General features: G+C 37.9%; 1 protein-coding gene across 1 annotated transcript in view; it reads right to left on the bottom strand.

The window, feature by feature from the left end:
• The window catches only part of LOC136857637 (DNA-dependent protein kinase catalytic subunit), an 873,484-nt gene that overhangs the window by 451,229 nt on the left and 402,928 nt on the right, over nucleotides 1-19,327 (bottom strand). Inside the window, exon 21 of the mRNA XM_067136445.2 lies at nucleotides 16,879-17,113. Coding sequence (XP_066992546.2) covers nucleotides 16,879-17,113 — 235 coding nt within the window. The remainder of the gene's footprint in view (nucleotides 1-16,878; nucleotides 17,114-19,327) is intronic.

Genomic DNA, 19,327 nt, shown 5'->3' with positions numbered 1-19,327 from the left:
GAAAAGTTACAATTTATTACATGGATCATTACAAAGACCTACCTTTAGACAGCTGCCCTATTCTAAACAAAGCTGAAATTAGACTCATTTCCTTCGAGTACAATGAAGAGGTCAGAAAAAAGGAAGCAAAATGGAAATACTTTGCCTGATTTGCATAAACGAGAGCACCCTTCTCGTTAAAGAAAAATTTTAATTAAATAAGGCAACTTGATTGCAACTTGAAAATTAGGAAACTAGATATAATTCAAGGTAGACTGATAGTAGGGTGGAAAATAAATAAATGTTTCAAAATTTCATTCATTAATTAATCAATAGAGGATTCCTATCTTAAATAATGTTTTAAAGGGTTTCTAGTCTCCATTATGCTTCATTAATGGGTTACAATAATGTAGAGAACACAGTCTGACCTTCAAAGCCCTTTTGAAACCTTGAATAATGCACAGATCTTCCAAAATTAATTAATCTTTTTATTTTTTGCTATTGGCATTACGTTGCACCGACACAGATATGTCTTATGGGAACGATGGGAGAGGAAAGGGCGGGGAGTGGGAAGGAAGCGGCCGTGGCCTTAATTAAGGTACAGCCCCAGCATTTGCCTGGTGTGAAAATGGGAAACCACGGAAAACCATCTTCAGGGCTGCCGACAGTGGGGTTCGAACCTACTTCTTCTTCTTTAAGACGCTGTCTCCGAGCGGAGGTTGGCGATCCACGTAACTAGCTCTGATCTTGACTGCGCAGAATGGAATGCCATTTCTGAAGTAAACAGTGCCACCTTCAAAGGTCTTTCAGCCATGAATTTCTTCTTCTCCCAACAGATCTCTTCCCCTGTATCTTCTCTTCGATAATAAGCTGTAATAACTGATACCTCTCACCTCTCATGATATGTCCTAGATATTGCGTTTTCCTCTGTTTTATGGTGAGCAGTAGTTCTTTTTGCTTTTTCATCCGACAAAGGACCTCGGCATTTGAGATTTTCATTACCCAGGATATCCGCAAGAGACGGCGATACAGGAACATTTCGAAGGCATCAACACGTTTTTCTATGATTGGATCCAGAGTCCAGCTTTCACATCCATATAGGGGAACAGAAAATATATAGCAGTGGATCATACGAATTCGTAGTTGGAGACTGAGATCTGACCTCGCAAAGAATTTCTTCATGGTAATGAATTGTTTCCTGGCCTGCTCAATTCTAGATATTATCTCCTGTTTGGAGTTACATTGGTCATCCAAGATGGTACCCAGATATTTGAGAGAAGACACTTGCTCAACTATTTTATCTTTTATTGTGAGATTTGTCCGAATTGTCTTCTTAGAGAACACCATCAGTTTCGTCTTTGAGGGGTTAACATATAATCCAAACTCTTCACTGTGCTGAACTAAGGAGTTTATCATGCACTGAAGGGCAGGCATGTCATCAGCTATGACAACAGTATCATCTGCATATCTGATGTTGTTGATGATTTTCCCGTTAATTTTGATCCCACCATAGTCTTCCAATGTTTCTTTAAAGATTGCCTCTGAGTAAATGTTAAACAACAGAGGTGACAGTACACAACCCTGGTGGACGCCCTTCCTGATCGAAGCAGTTTCTGAAGTTCCTTGATCAGTTTTGACATTTGCAAACTGTTTCCAGTATAGGTTACTGATTATACGTAAGTCACCGGAGTCAATACCTGTTGATCTCAGAATTTCTATCAACTTATTGTGCCTGACACAATCAAAAGCTTTTTTATAGTCTATAAAACAGGCATAGACATCAACATTCATATCTCTGCACCTCTGTAACGACACATTTAACGAGAAGAGTGCCACACGTGTACCAACGCCATTTCGGAAACCGAACTGATTCTGAACCATGTGGGATTCACGTTTTTTGTATATTCTAGTGTGAATGATTCGCAAGAATATTTTGAGCACGTGAGACATCAAACTTATCATATGATAATCATCGCACTGAGACGAGTTAGGCTTCTTCAGTAGTGGTATGAAGGTTGATTTCAGCCAGTCTGATGGTATTTCTCCTGATACATATATTTGATTGAATAATGATGTTAAGATATTGAGGCCGGTAGACTCCTGCTCTGTTATTACTTTGAGAACTTCAGCGTACACACCGTCAGGTCCAGTTGCTTTACCCTTCTTTTGAAGTTTTACAGCATGTACAACTTCACTTTTTGTTATTTCAGGGCTATTTTCATTTATTCTCTCGTCAGGTGAAGGAGGATCATTTCTGTCATTTTTGAAGAGATTTTCTATATATTCCTTCCATCGTTTGAGTTTCCCTTCTACACCCAACATGATTTCATTATTGGCATCTTTCAAAATTAGACCATATCATCTCCGTTTCAAACCAGCAAGTTCTTTCACTTTCTTATGCAAGTTAAAATAGTCGTGCTTCTCTTGAAGGATCTCAATTTCTTTACATCTGTCTGTCATCCATAATTCTCGGGCTTCCCTGCACTTTCTGCGTACAGCTTTGTTTAGAATTTTGTATTGAATGTGATCTGTATTTTTGTGCTTTCTCCTTTCATCATAAGTTCTAGAATTTCATCTGTCATCCAGCTCTGTCTTTTGATGTTGTTGCATTGTCCAATTTCATTTTCCTGGATTTCAATCACACTATCTTTAATGGCGTTCCATGTGTATTCTACCTCTGATGATTCAGTGTATCTTATTAATTCCATCTTCTTTTCCACTGCAGTTCCAACATTAGTTCTTACTTTGGGATCCAATAGTTCCTTAATATCTATCTCCCGAATATTGGATACTGGCCGCACTTAAGCGACTGCAGCTATCGAGCTCGGTAAATTAATTAAATACCACAACAACAACAAAATTAAAATAGATTAAAATAACCATAGAGAAGCTCAGAAAATCAAAATCCACAATTATACCCCAACATTACCCACAATTAACCAAAGAAATGTGATGCACCACATCAAAGACATATAAACTCCATTGCTTTTTGGTACCTGGCAAGCCAGTGAAGGCAATCTTTTATGTGCTTGTAACAAAAACTACCTCTGGCCTCACCTCATGAACTGCTGCTGAAGACATTACAGCCGAAGCCAATTCTTTTACATTTGCGCTGTCTGCCAATTTTGCAGTAACCACTTGCTCTGTCCATCCACGGGTTCGATTCCCGGCTGGGTCAGGGGTTTTTGATTGCAAATGATTAATATCCCTGGCCTGGGAACTGGGTGTTCGTGTTGTCCTTAACATTCCTTCCCTCACATTCAACATTTTACACTTCTGCCATTTAAAAAATACACACAGGTTCCTCATATATGGTGCAAGTAGGGGCAAAAGATCTTTCTAGGTCGATGGCCTGAACAAAAAAAAAAAAAAACTCTTGCTTTGGATGATCACTGTCGTATCATGACTGAAAACATTGCTTCCCAATGCATCACTTCCACTACTGTCATCTGTCAGAGGAATAATCTCTGCACCCATCAGAGAGTGGAATGGCCCGGGAATTCCTCTGCGACAGAGAAGCATCTAGCCTGCAAAGTATTTGCTTTCAGTACTATCCCTTCAAAAGTGGCAAGAATTTTTAAGTTATAGTTCACAAAACATTCTCAAGATGGCAGGAAAGCAATTAAAAACTGAAACATGTCTGACTAAAAATTTTCAGTTATAAAAGAAAGTAGACAAGAGGACCAAGCACATACTATTTTAAAATGTTTTTAATAGCTTTGAACAAGTCAGTACAGGAACAAATATAAATAACTATTATGGTTAAGTTTGTCGACAATGGCAGGAAAGGATGCCCCTTCTACAGCAACTTCCTTGAAACTCATCCAAAACACATTTCATGTTCTATCCCTAAACAATGAGAGTCTAAAGAAACATATATTGATAAATTTCATATTCCTAACTATGAAAGAGAGATGGCAGGAAAGTACACAACTATTCTATTCATAAGCTGAAAAAAAGATCCCAGAAAACAGCAGTGATGCGTGTGTAATACGCATTTTAACTTCTGCCAGCACCGGCCGTCCGTGGCATGTAAAACCGGCTGAGCTAGTATAGTCTACTGTATGTACAATGAACGTCAAAATGGCTTGAATGGTTAAACACCATTACAATAAATATAACTAATGGCTAAATAAAACTTATTTTTTGAAAGGTGTTCGTCGTTCGGTCTTTCTACCGTTACAAATCCTCCCCTTGATTTGTAAAGATTAATTTATATTTACATGTTAGCATATCAAAATTTGATTGTAATAGAGACATACATCTTTGTAATAAATACACAAATCCTTCCACATTACAGCCTACATTTATACATAGTGTAGGTAAATTATAAATATCTTGCCTGACTTTTTTTTTACTATTATACAGTAAGAGCCAATCATTTCACCTTTAGTGTTCAACAGGTGAAGAGCACACTTGCCAATTTTCCTGTTAATGGTATAAGGTCCTTGATATAGCTTCAAAAATGTATAAATTTCTTTGTCTACAGAAGAAATGTGTGGAACTTTCAGTAGTACTTCATCCCCTATTTCAAAATTATCCTCAGGATACCTCCCCTGCTGCTTGACCCTCTTTTCATGTGACTTCCTTTTGTTTCACTACATTAATCACAAAGTCTTTTGGCATTTCTTCGCCTGTGGAAAGACCAAGGATATTTTGCCAAATCCCATTCAGACTTCTCACCCAACTGCAGTTCAACTTGTGTCAATCCTGTGATGTCCTGTCCCGTCACGTTATACTAACATTCCACATCTTCCCGGTAATAAACCGAGAATTATGTTTATCACTAATGAACTGTACATAGAAACAAGCGGCAAATTTCATGCATAATCCTTTCAGGAATATTACCCTAAGGGTAACATATTGATAAATATTGCACATTAACCCCAATTTTGCTTAGTCCGTTCTCCCATAACCAAGAAGTGCTTTGAGACCCATGATCTGAGAAGATTCTTTGAGGCTTACCGAACTCTGGTATATATTTGTCCAGGATCTGTCTCACATAGGCCTTTGTAGTAGCCTTGTAATGCATATGATATGAAATATTGATAAAAGAATCCATCACCACAAAAATGTACTGATAAGTGCATTTAGATTTTTATGAAGACCATACAAATCTCAAATATCAGATCAAAAATTAGATGGATGGCTTTTCCGGCGTTTGCTCTATTAACCAGCGTTTCGTCTTAGGTCTGACACTAGACTCTTCAGAGTGGGATGTGTCAGACCCTACCCACTGACGCTGGGGTGTATGCAGGTGAACTTATCAGAAGCTTATTTATGAAGCCGCGGGCATTAATTCCATTGTGGAGTTTTATCTCCCGTATGCAGTTATCAGACTGTGCTTCATAAATAAGCTTCTGATAAGTTCACCTGCATACACCCCAGCGTCAGTGGGTAGGGTCTGACACATCCCACTCTGAAGAGTCTAGTGTCAGACCTAAGACGAAACGCTGGTTAATAGAGCAAACGCCGGAAAAGCCATCCATCTAATTTTTGATCTGATTTTTGATATGCTCTATTGGTGGAACAGAATCTAATTCCCTCCATGGGAACTTAGAATTTCCATTTGACCATACAAATCTACATACACCAACTCATGAAGTCCGTCAAGACATTACAACTTCTCTAGGGCCTTCCAGATACTTGTTAGGATGTTTATTTCTTTGACAGGGATCACACTTGCCTAAAGAGTGAGCAAGTGAGCGTGCGGCTTGGGTAACATACCTATCAGCTTGCATTAGGGAAATAGAGGATTCGAACCTCACTGTTGGCAGCCCTGAAGATGGTTTTCTGTGGTTTCCTCTCTTCATACCAGGCAAATACTGGGGCTGTACCTTAACTCTTTCGTTGCGGAAGTCGACTTTTGTCGACTTACTTCCCTATAGCATTCGCTGCGGAAATCGACTTTTGTCAACTTGGTACTTTCTTGCTATATTTTCCATGCACTTCTTTAATAAAGGCGCATTTAATAATACAAACATCTATAGTCATGTATTGACTATGTCTGAGCATTGTTTGAAAATGTTGCCGCGAATACTGGACCTATGTTTACTTGTTATCTTTCACCCGTCCGCCCACAAACATTCCTGTCAGCTGTCTGGCCAATAGCAGGCTTCACTCAGCAGCTATGAGTGAGCGGAAAAACATTGGTAATGACAGTGATGAAATCTTCAATGTTTTAGTGGCCGATTCTGATTCAGTCTGTTCAGTAAATTTGGACAATGAAACAAGTGATGATGTGCATAGTGATTGTTCGGAGGAAAGTGCCAACAAGGAAGATCTTAATTTTGTTTCGGACTAGCGGGATATTAGTGATGGCATTGAAACTTCACTAATGAGAGGAAGAATATTGTACAATAAGCTTCAAAAAAAGGGCAATTAGTGCTCCTAACTTCAGAAATTCTGTCATAATTGGACTTCTATGAGAGTATCAGCACAGTCCGCCGGCAAAACAAGGAAGACCTTCTGATTACATACCTCAAGCACGCCTGACGGAGATGCACTTTCTTGGGGAGCAGCAGGACAAGAGTCACAAACCTAATTGTGTTGTTTGTTCCATATTACCAGCAAAATGTTCAGAGAAAGGAAAGGGACTGTACAAGAGAAAACAGACAGTATTTTTTTTGTAAGAATTACCCAAGCAGCCTGCAATGTGTCCAGTTCCATGTTCGGAGATGTATCACAGTAATGTGTGTTTCAAAGTCAAATGTCACTGCTAGTTTGCCAAAGTTGACTTAAAAATGGTGCAATGGTGTTGAATGTCACTAACCTTTAACAAAAATTAAATTTCAGTTCATTTGGAAAATACGAAAAAAATTACATTTTTCTGTAAGTGTTCTGTTTTAAAATAGCGCAGCGAAAGAGTTAATTAAGGGCAAGGTCACAGTCTGTCGGGTGACCCGCACACTATGATCGTCGAGCCATTCACTGCGGCACACACAGCATGAGAAATGCAGTTTCCAACACCAGAACTGCAATGGACTGCCACAGACTCCGACTACAAATGAGCTACACCTTTACAGCCAATCCATTTGGCATGACCTCTTCCACTTCCACAGCTGTTGGAGTCGAAATATCCAAAAAATATGACGGTGTTCTCCTTATCACCCACCTTGTCATTCTGTTGTGAAGTTCTCAGGTTTACTGATCCTTTAAATACAATATTCTTTCTTTCCTTCAGATTTTCCTTTCATTTTGATGCTTCTTATATTTAAAGCCTATTGAAAGAAACACTTGCCTCAAATGTTTACAACTCCATTTGTAATCCATGCCATCATGGACTGTAGATCATAATTTTAATGGTGAAATTTCCTTCTTCATTTTGTAATACTCCTGATCATTCCACCCGATGATGCACTCATCCATATCATCCAGTATGATTTTCTTATTCATTTTTCCATTTTTAACCTGGAGTGGATAATTTCATAACATTATGTTCTGCCACTATCACCTCCCTTCTGATTTTCTTAATAAATGTCTTGGATTTCCATTTTGGCAGTGAAGTTCATTTAGTTGGATGACATAAAGGCAAGCTAAAGAAATTTGCAGCCTTTTCTAAATCAAAGAAAGCAATTACATTGCGTACTATCTCTCTTTCTTTGCAATGAGCAGCTTTGTTTTTAGCACTTGCTATCATGTAACACACAGATATAATAATTATACTTCCGAAAGGGTAAAATATCACATTCTCAGAAAATGAAGGAAGTTTGGAAACAAAGAAAGTTAAATACAAAGAAAAGTAACCAACGTTGATTTATCGTACACTCAAAAGGGTTATTCGAAGAGAAGAAGAATAGGCAGTTTAGGAAACATAATATAGTTGAACACATTTTTTAACCTGCTGTTAAAAATTAATAATAATAACAACGTTTCTCGCTTTACGTCCCATTAACTACTTTAACTGAATTGAAATGATAGTATGATCGATCGATATGAATTTTCTAAACCTTCATTATCTTCAGCCAACCACTGTGTCACACACACATTATATAACATATCTCGATGCAAATCTTGTCCCTAGCATTAATTCTAGAGTTTGGCTTTGCAGTGTAAACAACAACAATACTAGTAGGTAAAGTGTACACCAGATGTCGCACAGCCATGCATAAGCGATTCATAGTTTGTGTTTCAAAGGTTGCCAATACGAATCTCGAAGATAACCAAGGTCGACCGATTCAGCACTAGGGACCCCATGTATCACAAAAAGTTGCGCGTTCAGTACTTCACTTTAGTTGCTTCCTCATGTAAATCTATATATATAAAATAAGAGTTTTGTCTGTACATTGCTCAGAATTTGAAAATAATGGTATTTCTGTATCGGTCATGTCCATAGTAACAAGAAAATGCACTTTTTATTTTTCCGTAATGTCTGTCTGTCTGTCTGTCTGTATGTATGTACACGCATCACGAGAAAACGGTTGAAGAGAATTTAATGAAAATCGGTATGTGAAGTCAGGGTATGAACCTCTACAATCTAGGCTATAAATCATTTTACTCGCGCTGAGTGAAATGGTAGTTTAGGGGAAGGCCTAAAATTGAATTCTCAACTATTTATGCTATTAGTGGTCTAATGAAAATCGGTATGTGAAGTCGGGGGATGAGCCTCTACAATCTAGGCTATAAAACATTTTAGTCACACTGACTGAAATGGTAGTTTAGGGGAAGGCCTAAAATTGAATTCTCAACTATTTATGCTATTAGTGGTCATATTTTAAAGAAAATTGGTATGCAAAGTTGGGGAATAAATTGCTACAATCTAGGCTGTCAATGATTGTATTCATACTTAGAAAAATAGTAGTTTAGGGGAAGGCCTAAAATTTAATTCTCAAATATTGTTGTTATTAGTAGTCCTATCGTGACGAAAATTGGTATGCAAAGTCAGGAAGTAAGTCGCTATAGTCTAGGCTGTAAATTATTTTATTCACGCTGAGTGAAATGGTAGTTTAGGGGAAGGCCTAAAATGTAATTCTTAAATATTTCTTATTAGAGGTGTAATCGATGAATGCTACATAACTAAGGTTATACAGTATTAAATTTCCTATTATTCATGTCTCATACATTGTTACCGTACTGGCTATGATCACAAAGATATTCATGAATTTGGAGTTTTGTTACTACAGTAAGTCCATATCAGCGCCGAGTAACGAGAAAATGGGTAAACAGTATTTAATGAAAATCGGTATGTAAAGTCGGAGAATAAGAAACTACAGTTTACGGTATAAAATATTTTACAAATCACAGAGTCGAAAGAAAACTAAATGTGTAGGCCTACAATATAGAAAGCTCATATCATTGATCAACAATAACATTACATTGACCATTGTTTGTCGTGATGTGCTTTGTGTCTTTTGTTGCACCTCATCTCCGGTAGATAGGATTACTGCTGCGTACAGAGTATTTTTATTTGATTTACGTCGCACCGACATAGATTGGTTTTATGGCGACGATGGGATAGGAAAGGACTAGGAGTGCCTTAGGCCTTAATTAAGGTATAGGCCCAGCATTTGACTGGTGTGAAAGTGGGAAACCACTGAATACCATCTTCAGCGCTGCCGACAATGGGGTTCGAATGCACTATCTCTCGGATGCAAGCTCGCAGCTGCGCACCGCTAACCGCACGGTCAACTCGCCCAGTCGTACAGAGTGTAGCAGCCTGCCTGAATATTGATGGGAAGTAACTGGGGAGTTAGATAACGTTCTTCTTTACGTAACACACTGGATCATCATAGCATTTGGGCTATTCAATCCCTACTCTGAGGCACTGATTGGAATAAACAGTGTGCATATTTAGCGGAATAATGGCAGATAAGTGTTCATGGCAATCTGCGACCAGCTCTGGAAATTTGGACTATTAGATTGGCACCGCAATCTAACCGCAGCACTGTTTGTTAAAAGTGATAAAACGTGCGGCTTTCCACTTGATCGATTATTTTATATGATAGCATTGCTTTTAATCGCTACATTCATACTTACGTTTTTGTAACGACCTATGTTGATTTCAGTTAGGAAAACCACAAAGTCAGTCTTTCTGAGAATCTCTTAGTGAAGCACGGGTACATCAGCTAGTTATTAAGAATAGTAAGTAATAATGCACCCTATACACTTCAATATTGGTTAAAGTGAGGTGTTCTGTAGTGACATTCTAAACTATACTATTTCTTAATGCCTAATATGATGCCATGTACCAAACATAGTGCTTCTCTTTTGAATTCTGTGAACAAGCTAACATACTCCCAACCAGAGTTGAATGCTACTTTATCGCATTGCCTTGATTAGCTATCATTAATTACAGCATGTACTGTACCGTACGACTGTACTGCATGAGCATAATACACTGAGTCAGGTACACTGCTGTGGACTATACAATCAGTTCCTGGCATCCCACTATCGGCAGCCCTGAAAATGGTTTTCCGTGGTTTCCCATTTTCACACCAGGCAAATGCTGGGGCTGTACCTTAATTAAGGCCACGGCCGCTTCCTTCCAACTCCTAGGCCTTTCCTATCCCATCGTCGCCATAAGACCTATCTGTGTCGGTGCGACGTAAAGCCCCTAGCAAAAAAGAAAAAAAAAAGTTCCTGGCATCAGCTGCATTATCAAGTAGCTTTATGGTAATCCAGTCCCTGCCTAGCAGATGTCTATTGTCACAGGTGTAGAATATATTGTAAGTGGAAAGTGTTTATTGAAGATGTTATTTGTAAACCTTGTAAAGTAGTACTTACTGTATGATCTGAAGTGTGGTGATAAAATATTTTTTTTTTGTATTCCATGCAACTACCTAACCTGTATAGTGTAAATAGTTTGGTAACATATGGTATTTGTAACAACTAGATTTCATTTCTATATTTACTGGAACTATCCAGAAAGTTGTAACTTGAATTTTTGAACAGGGTATGTTCTGCCTTTTCTGGAAATGGAAGATTCGCGATCGTGCGTATTCGAAAAAATTATTTAAACTTCGCGACTGAAGTAGGAGTTGTGATTGGTGAATCTGGGTGGCGATAGGCGGGCTCCTGTGTTCTGATTGGCTACTCCAAGGCCAGGGTTCCCTTTTTAAAGAGAGCGAGGCAGCATTTCGTGGTCTGTCTGGCTGTCTGAAGTTTTGACGTCTCGCTACCGGGATGGGCCACCTTGGGGTAAGCACTCCCTATTTCTGTTCCACCTTAAATTTCACTTAATGTTCGCTTGCTTTTTCATATGGGAGTTTGCTCTAACCTCACCCAAACTTGCCACTCAATTATTTTGGATGCCTTAGGTTTTCAGCTGGGCTTGCCTGTTTGTTTCCGAGGCATTCTTTCCTTGTTTCACTATACTTGTAAATTGTAGTTTTATGTATTTAATAATACGTTTATTGCAGCCAATGGCCATAGAGAAACTTACATACTGTACAAAGTAGATGATCATAAATTACAATTTCATCAAATAATTCTCAGTCTGCACAGTATTAACTCTCTTCCGAGCAGAATTTCTTAAGCGACATACGCCGGTTCTCACAAAATTGCACGTGGTATCGATCGCATAGCTTGCCACACAATGAACAACTACAGTCTTCACATGGCTCATGGAACTGATCCGTGCAACAGACTCTGAAGTGAAAGCCGTGTATCGCGAACCTTGTCACGAGGTGCCTCAGCTCGTAGTTCGCTTCCTTCCAGTCATTTGTCGTCATCGCGTCTGTGCTGTAGAAGTCAATCCAAATGTCTTTCTTTTTCCTCTGGTGTTCGAAGACTATTTCTTCGTAAGCTGGCATGGATAGCAGTCCAAGCTGTAGGTGGAGATCTTCCAAAAGCATCGTTTCGCTGCACAACTCGTAGATCAATCTGGATGGGGAAAATTTGGAGACGCCGAGGACTCGCTTCATATACGTGGCCTTAACATTTTCGATGTCCTTCAAGTTCGCTTTTGTAAGGCATTCCCAGATTAACCGTAACCCATACGTAGCTACGGGTATGATCTTAAATTTAAATAGTTCCATTGCTGTTCGGAGTGAAATCTTCCTGATATGTCTGATATCATTTATTGCAATCAGAGATGCAGCCACTCTATCTTTAACATGTGCAGAAAATGTTCTCCCCTGTGCCTGAAGAGTTATTCCCAGATATTTGAATCTGTTCACATTGCTTAATGGTTGTTGGCCCAAGTATATTACATCCTCGGCTGCTTGCCGTCCTCCTTTCTTGAAGGTCATTTTCACTGTCTTCAGCCTGTTGAGTTGTAGATCGTTGTCATTCGCCCAGTCAACTAGGTGGTCGAATGCTTTTTGTAGCGAAGTGATCGATGTTGAAACCAGGGCAGTATCATCCGCGGACAGGTACACCTTTACGTCTTCTGTCTTTGTTGCCTGCACCACGTCGTATGTAGCAATGTTGAATAGGAGGGGGCTAAGTGGGTCCCCTTGAAAGACTCCCGTCGTCTGGTCAATCGGGTTAGAGGTAATAAGTGCATCGTCCACTTCGATATAGCTCCTCGAAAGTATATTTTTCACCAGAATCATATAGGAGTTCTCTTCTCCTACGAGCTGCACGAGTTTCATCATTAGCTTCGATCTGTTGATAGTGTCGAATGCCTTGGTATAATCAACGAAGATAACATGCAGTTTCCCTTTTGAATGTCGAAGGGCCTCATTTATGTCGTTCTGTAGACATTCTACTGCTTGGATTGTCGATCGACATTTCCTAAAACCGAACTGTTCCTCTGGGAAACACTTGTCCATTATGGCTGTCAGTTTCAAGGTCAGACGTTTCACCAGGGCTTTATATAATGTACATTCTAACGCTATACCTCTGTAGGAATCAGGATTACTCGGATCTCCTCTGCCCTTGTACAGTGTTTTAACCCTTGAAATCCTCCACTTGTCCGGAATTCTCCCCTGCTGGAGACATTCATTGAACAGCACAGTCCATGCCTTTGCTAATATTTGAGCTGAACTCTGCAGGTACTCACTAAAAATCAAATCATGTATTTACCTTGGGGTTTTGCCTCTAGTAGTTCCGTGTCACTTGACATACGCTAGTTTTCCTCTGCCCCACATCAGAAGTGTTTTTGGGTGTGGGACCAAGTTGAACTGGCCTCTGCGCCAAGTTTTGATACCATATTTCTGATTTTACCCTTTTTCAATTATGTTGTTAAGATATTTTGAAAGGTACGTTTAGCTTCACTCTAAATTGTACTGTACGACTTGGGTTGTAATTAGATATATGGTATTTGCTTGACTCTTTGAACTTATAGGAAGCTATTGTCAAGTAACGTCCAATTTGTGTGTCTCTAGGAACATGTAATTTGTAGTTCACAAGTTCGGTATGACTGAAATTGTTCAGAATTCGCTTGTAAAGTCCTTTGTAAATAATATTTTGGTACATAATATATTTTGAAAATCAAGGATCAGGGTTGATTTTCCGGAATCTGCAACCTAAGCCATCTCCATGCCCTTGGTAGATTCCCAGCTTCTTTCACATTCCTGGGTTTTTATCGTCAAGTTCCCCCTACTGATAACTGATATTTACCAGTGTTGTTATCGGTGGAGTTCTGCGAAGTTCATCAGCTGTTTTCTTGTGTGTGTAGTGTCTTAGGTACCGTGTAATTGCACTTACTTTCATCCCTGTACTGTGTTTTTTGTAGCCGCTGAAGTAAAGGTTACATCTATAAAGACAGCTAATTCAATATCAAAGAACCTTTACACAGTGAGTGTCCTTGTGGTTGAGTTAGGTATTGCTTCCTCTCAAATGAGCCAGGCTCCCCGCTTCCATCTTTCCTATCTGACCTCCCTTGGTCAACTCTTGTTATCTTCTGATGCAGTCGGTATTCGGTTTGTGACGCCGGCATCTAAATGCCCTTTGTGCCCTTGCCTCTCTTTCACCGATCCTTCATTTTTCGAAGTGTAGGACCTCTTTCATTTTCCTTCTGTTCAGTGTTAAGAGAGGATGGTTGCCCAATTGTACATCCTCTTAAAACAATAGTCACCAACACAATTCTTTCATCTTAAAATCAAGACCACCTTAAAAGAGGCTATCTTCTAAGAATATCTCTGAATGCAGACAGTAATTTCTGATTTTAGCACTGGTTTCAAAATTATTTCATTTTCAATGCTCATTTTCTGAGATAAAGTCAACCTTGGATGAAGACTGAATGTTAAGACAAGCTTCTTGAACTACATGTTAAAAGGAAACAATTACATTTATGGATAAGATAATGAGTAATAATATCAATCACAGGATTTCTTTATAACATCAAATTATAACTTGGAGTAGGCAACAGGAACAGTGCATCATATATGTCTTTTAGATCAATCTTACTGGATGTTCAGAACTTATCAGAAACTTACAGCAGTAATGAGTTATTGTGCTGCCAGGAGCACTTCAGTAGTAACATAGAATCACTGGCTAATGCAGCAACTATTTTCAATTAATTTTGAGAACTGGCAAAAGATGTCAAAAGACATGAAAGTAAATACTGTGAAAATAGGATCCATTTGGGAAATAAAGAAAGCAGCAGCAAATTGTCATCTTAATACCGATCGTGACTGTCTTGTGGCATATCTTAACTGAATCAAGCTCTTTAATAGCAGTTCACAGACAACAAGCAAACAGCAAATTTGTGAAATGAACAATGATCATCTCCCGATATGCCCAAAATTAGACCTAACCTGTCAATAACAGAGCAACCTTGCAAAGTTGTATTGGGATGCTAGAAGATAAATGGAATAAATACAAAATCTGCCTTCAGAAAATAAGAAATAAAGTGCAATGTTGACAGGATAAATATTTAAGGAGCTGTATAATTTTTGATAGCTGCCAAGACATACAACATGCATACAATGTACACTTCCTCTTCTTATATGTTCATACATCAGGTATCGACCACAACAGAAAATATTTTATAGAACATTAGAAACAGCTCTGTGGAATCCAGGGGTTCTTCTAAACACAGATTGCATCACTGTCTTAAACAATATTAATTTTGGATCTATTTAAATAATGCTGATTATAATCTACTACTGTATAGTTTAAATCTGAGTAATATGAATTGTTAATGACTTAATGACACCTAGAAAACCACATACAATTTGTCGAAAGAAAAACAAAAGCAATAGTATGGAGCATAAAGGAATTTATTATTACAGAAAAAGAAATATATAAAGCAGCATTTTAGGGTCTATTGGTTTTTTTATTGTTGTGTATTCTGTCCCTGACAGTCATCAGGCTGGGAGTAATATTTTGTTCTGTATGGTGATGCTACATATATACAATTACCGAGGTTACACAAGGATCTACAGAAACTGGAGCAAATTTAATGCTACATAGTCTTAGAACATAATATTGTCAAACCATATAATTATTAAGGATCCACCAATTCAATACACTCTTTAATCAGATAAAAGATATCACCTGATAGAAATTACAAACAAAGGTTATTTCTTTTATCTGATTGAGAAGAGTATTGAATTGGTGGATCCTTAACACTCCAGTGGTCGCGCGAAGAAAAGTCACGTCAGTGGTCGCGCGGATCACAATTGTGATCCGTACTTTCTTTGTGATATAAGACTATTCTATGCTATTTATTCAACGAATATGATTATGCATTGTGAAAAGAACTTCATTTTGTGCACAATGTAATATAATTATGTATGCAGTTATAAGAAATACCTGAAAATTACCGGACATTGTTATTTGTATCACTTACTCCCTCCATAAGGTATCTCACTGGCTGGTTCATTCAGCCATCGATTTATATCCTCATAGTCATCCATTTTGTACTCATATACCAATAATTAATATAAACTCATAACACAGAGTAGATATATGCACATGAACTGAGATTAGACACCGTAATAAGAAAACAAACAAAGTAAAAAAAAGTCACGCTAGTGGTCGCACGGATCACAGTTGTGAACCACAAGAATAAATTGCTTTATAACGCAACAACCATCAGTCAAGATTAGCAGACTACTGCATTATCAGAGAGGAGATGGGGTGCGAGAAAGGTACACAGATGCTCAAGGTCAACAGTCATACCAAAACACAGGAGCGACATGAAGTAAACGGCTGGATCACTATTGTGATCCGCGTGACCACTGGAGTGTTAACAATTGTATATGTTTAGTGATGTCAATATGGAACCAATATGAAACTTCTAGTGAGTAATTGTCAAAACATTCTAACAGAGCATACAAGAAAGTCAAAGTTTTTAAAATTCAACACTACTAATTTTCAGTACAATATTAACTTAAACTTTTAATATTTGAAATTTTAAATATTTGAAAATATTACCCACTGAATTCTGGGAGTTAAAATAGATGAGAAACTAACATAGGATTGCCATATTGCAATTTGTTTACAATTCTATACCACTATTCACATACTTGTAGTGGGAAATATGTTAGAATGGCATGGTATAATATGATATTTTCATTCAGTTATCCAGTAAGGAATCGTTTTTGGTGGTAGTTAAATAATTTTACTCAAATATGAACGACATTAGATCCATCAGTACATTTGTGGTAGCACAGAAGATGCTAGTCCTCAAAAATTGTTACCATAGCATAGATTAATACATAGGACAATGCAGGTATCAGTGTCATTAACTAGGAGATTTATTCCACAGCTTCTATAGTTTTTTCTCAATTATCATTTGATAAAAATTGCTTTATAAATATGCAACTGAATACTATCATTTATCATTTCCAGGTAAGTCCTACACTTCTGACATGAGATGTATAGTCTGTAGAAGCTAATGGCATGAATGATTATTTCCATGATAAAATTTTGCAACTATTCTCAACTACTGGTGCTTGTAAGACAACAAACACAACAAATGAGTGCAGTAATTTATTTCATGCCCTCACAAAGTTTTATATTAATACCTTATCCCTTAAGAAGTAGTGAAATGATACCAACACATACCTGCTAGTTTTACTTTTCAAGATATCCAGAGACACCAACCCCTTACCAATCAACCAGGTGTAACAGTCTAAACTTGCCAGCAATAACTGCAGCCAATTAAGAGTATCTTCTGGTATACCCATGGTGGACATAGATCTCTGCACTGAAATTATGCCGCCTTCACAAATCTGTACCAAGTTTCCAAGTCCTTCAGTTTCTATGAAGTTATCGATGAAACTCCTTGTGGACTTGCAACCTATATTGATAGTAAAAAGTATACACGTGCAATAAATTATACCTCATGCTAAAGAATTCAAACATAATTTAACAATCTAATACAAACAAAAAGGTACATTGCATAGATATCTACAAGGCATTACATTAATTATTATAAAAATAATTTGATATTGTTAATTTACTGCCTTAATAACATAACTGCAGGTGTAATGGTATCGGAAATATGGTGCAGTTTCTTGTATGCATATCCTAGTATGTGAACCATATGCAGTGGTCTAATAATCCTGAGAGTCAAGAAACCAGTTATAATGAAGCAGGACATGGACATATTCTGAGTCAGAAATAGTCTCCTTGTGCTCTGATGGCTAGGAATACCCAATCCATACGTGGTCCCTGAATCTGAATCTTAGAAAGAAAATATTTTGATTGGAACTATGAGTAAGTACAGCTAGTATCTTGTTTTTCAGTAATATAAGATTTTTAACAAGCCTTGAAGCTATGGAAGAGATGGAGCCCCACTTGTACTGGACAGACAGGCTAGGGACTGGGAGCTAAGGGCTGTTTTGAGAGAGAGAGAGAGAGAGAGAGAGAGAGAGAGAGAGAGAGAGAGGAGTATTTACATTTGCAAGACAACTAAAATGATGAGTTTATAGTTGAGATGAGGAATGAAATAAGTCTGAGATAAAACTATCCTTATAGTGCTCTCCTTTCATCCCAATGACAGACAAAGCAGAAGTACAATCTACCTGTACCTGAATGAGGCAACTGTAAAAGACATCTGTACTCCAGAGAAGCAGCCTTCTTCAACTCCTGGCAGTAGGTATAAGATGCACCTGCTTCCTTGTAGATGAAGTAGGAGATTTTTAAAGGCTAAGGAAATTCACTCCAAGAGCAAAACCCTGAACTTTCATAGGCATATTGAGTCACTGGAAAAGGTAAAAGAATAACAGCTGCTTTCAAAGAGAAACGGAGCCTCAAAAAGAATAGAAAAACAGACTGTGACCAATACTTCTCATACCTCCTGAACAAATGACGATTCCTTAGAGCCCGAAGGTAATCCAGGAAATGATCGAAGAAATAACACCTGGAGTAGACAAAATGAAAGGAGTGTTCCAGGATTGCAGACTCAAATGCTAAAAAAAAAGCACTCACCGGGACGGTGGAAGAAATAACAGATGTGACAGTAAGAAGGAAAATGGATTTGCTAGGACTGGCAAAAACAAGATGAAGAGGAAGATAGGAGAGAACTGAGATGAAGGAAATAACTTTGAGATATGCCCTAAGCAGGCTGTGCATCACAAGAAAAAGATGTTGAAGGAGAAATGCATAAGCAGCTGGAAGGAAAGAATAGTAGTGATGGGGAATTTAAATGCACACATTGACAAAGGCAAGAATATGACGATGTGCTTGGGAACACGTGGTTGAGGGAGTTGAAATGAAAATGATGAGAAGTTGCTGGATTTCTACAAAAAGAATGGATTGTTGGTTGTAAACTTTTGGTTCAAAAAGAAAGAAAGTCATAAAATAATCTGGTACAGTAGAAACTGGTCTAGAAATCAGGGATGGACTAAATTATACTCCTTCATAGTGAAATGAAAATGGCCACCATCTCCCTCATTCTAAGAGATGACAAGCCGTCAGCAGACTTCGTAGTTCATATTATGAGAGGTAGTGGCCTGTTTTATTATTATGTTTAAAAGTGAATTTTCTATTTGTTTTCTTATTTTCTTGTTAACTGCATTTTTTATTCTATTGTCTTTGTTTTTGTCTTTGGGTATTTTTAAGGAGTTCAACTTTCAATTTGAATGAAATACATGATTTTACTTCTTGTTCAGGCATGGACAAGCTACCGCCAAACGACGTCATGGAAATGGTTTAACACTGGAACATTGTGTCGGAAGAAGGAGGGTGGAACTACAGAACAAAGTGGAGAGGAATCATATTTGCTCCGACCTGGTGTCAGCTGGAAATGGGAGAATGAGGATGATGATGATGACATGATTTTACGTCAAAGGCAATGCCTTATATCATTTCATTACCTTATTATCTATTTTTAACTCAATTTTATAAGAAAATAAGGCATTGTGAATGTGATCGACTGATTATTCTAAATTCATTTTTCATAATCTTTTCATTTTTTTAATTCCATACAGTGCATAAATTTTAAATTTCCCTGTCAAGGAGTATAACATAGTCTATCCCCGCTTTTTAGACCAGTTTCTATTGTACTCCA

The sequence above is a fragment of the Anabrus simplex genome, chromosome 1, assembly GCF_040414725.1.
Source record: "Anabrus simplex isolate iqAnaSimp1 chromosome 1, ASM4041472v1, whole genome shotgun sequence".
Taxonomy (NCBI): domain Eukaryota; kingdom Metazoa; phylum Arthropoda; class Insecta; order Orthoptera; family Tettigoniidae; genus Anabrus; species Anabrus simplex.
This window is presented reverse-complemented; position numbering and strand designations above follow the sequence as displayed.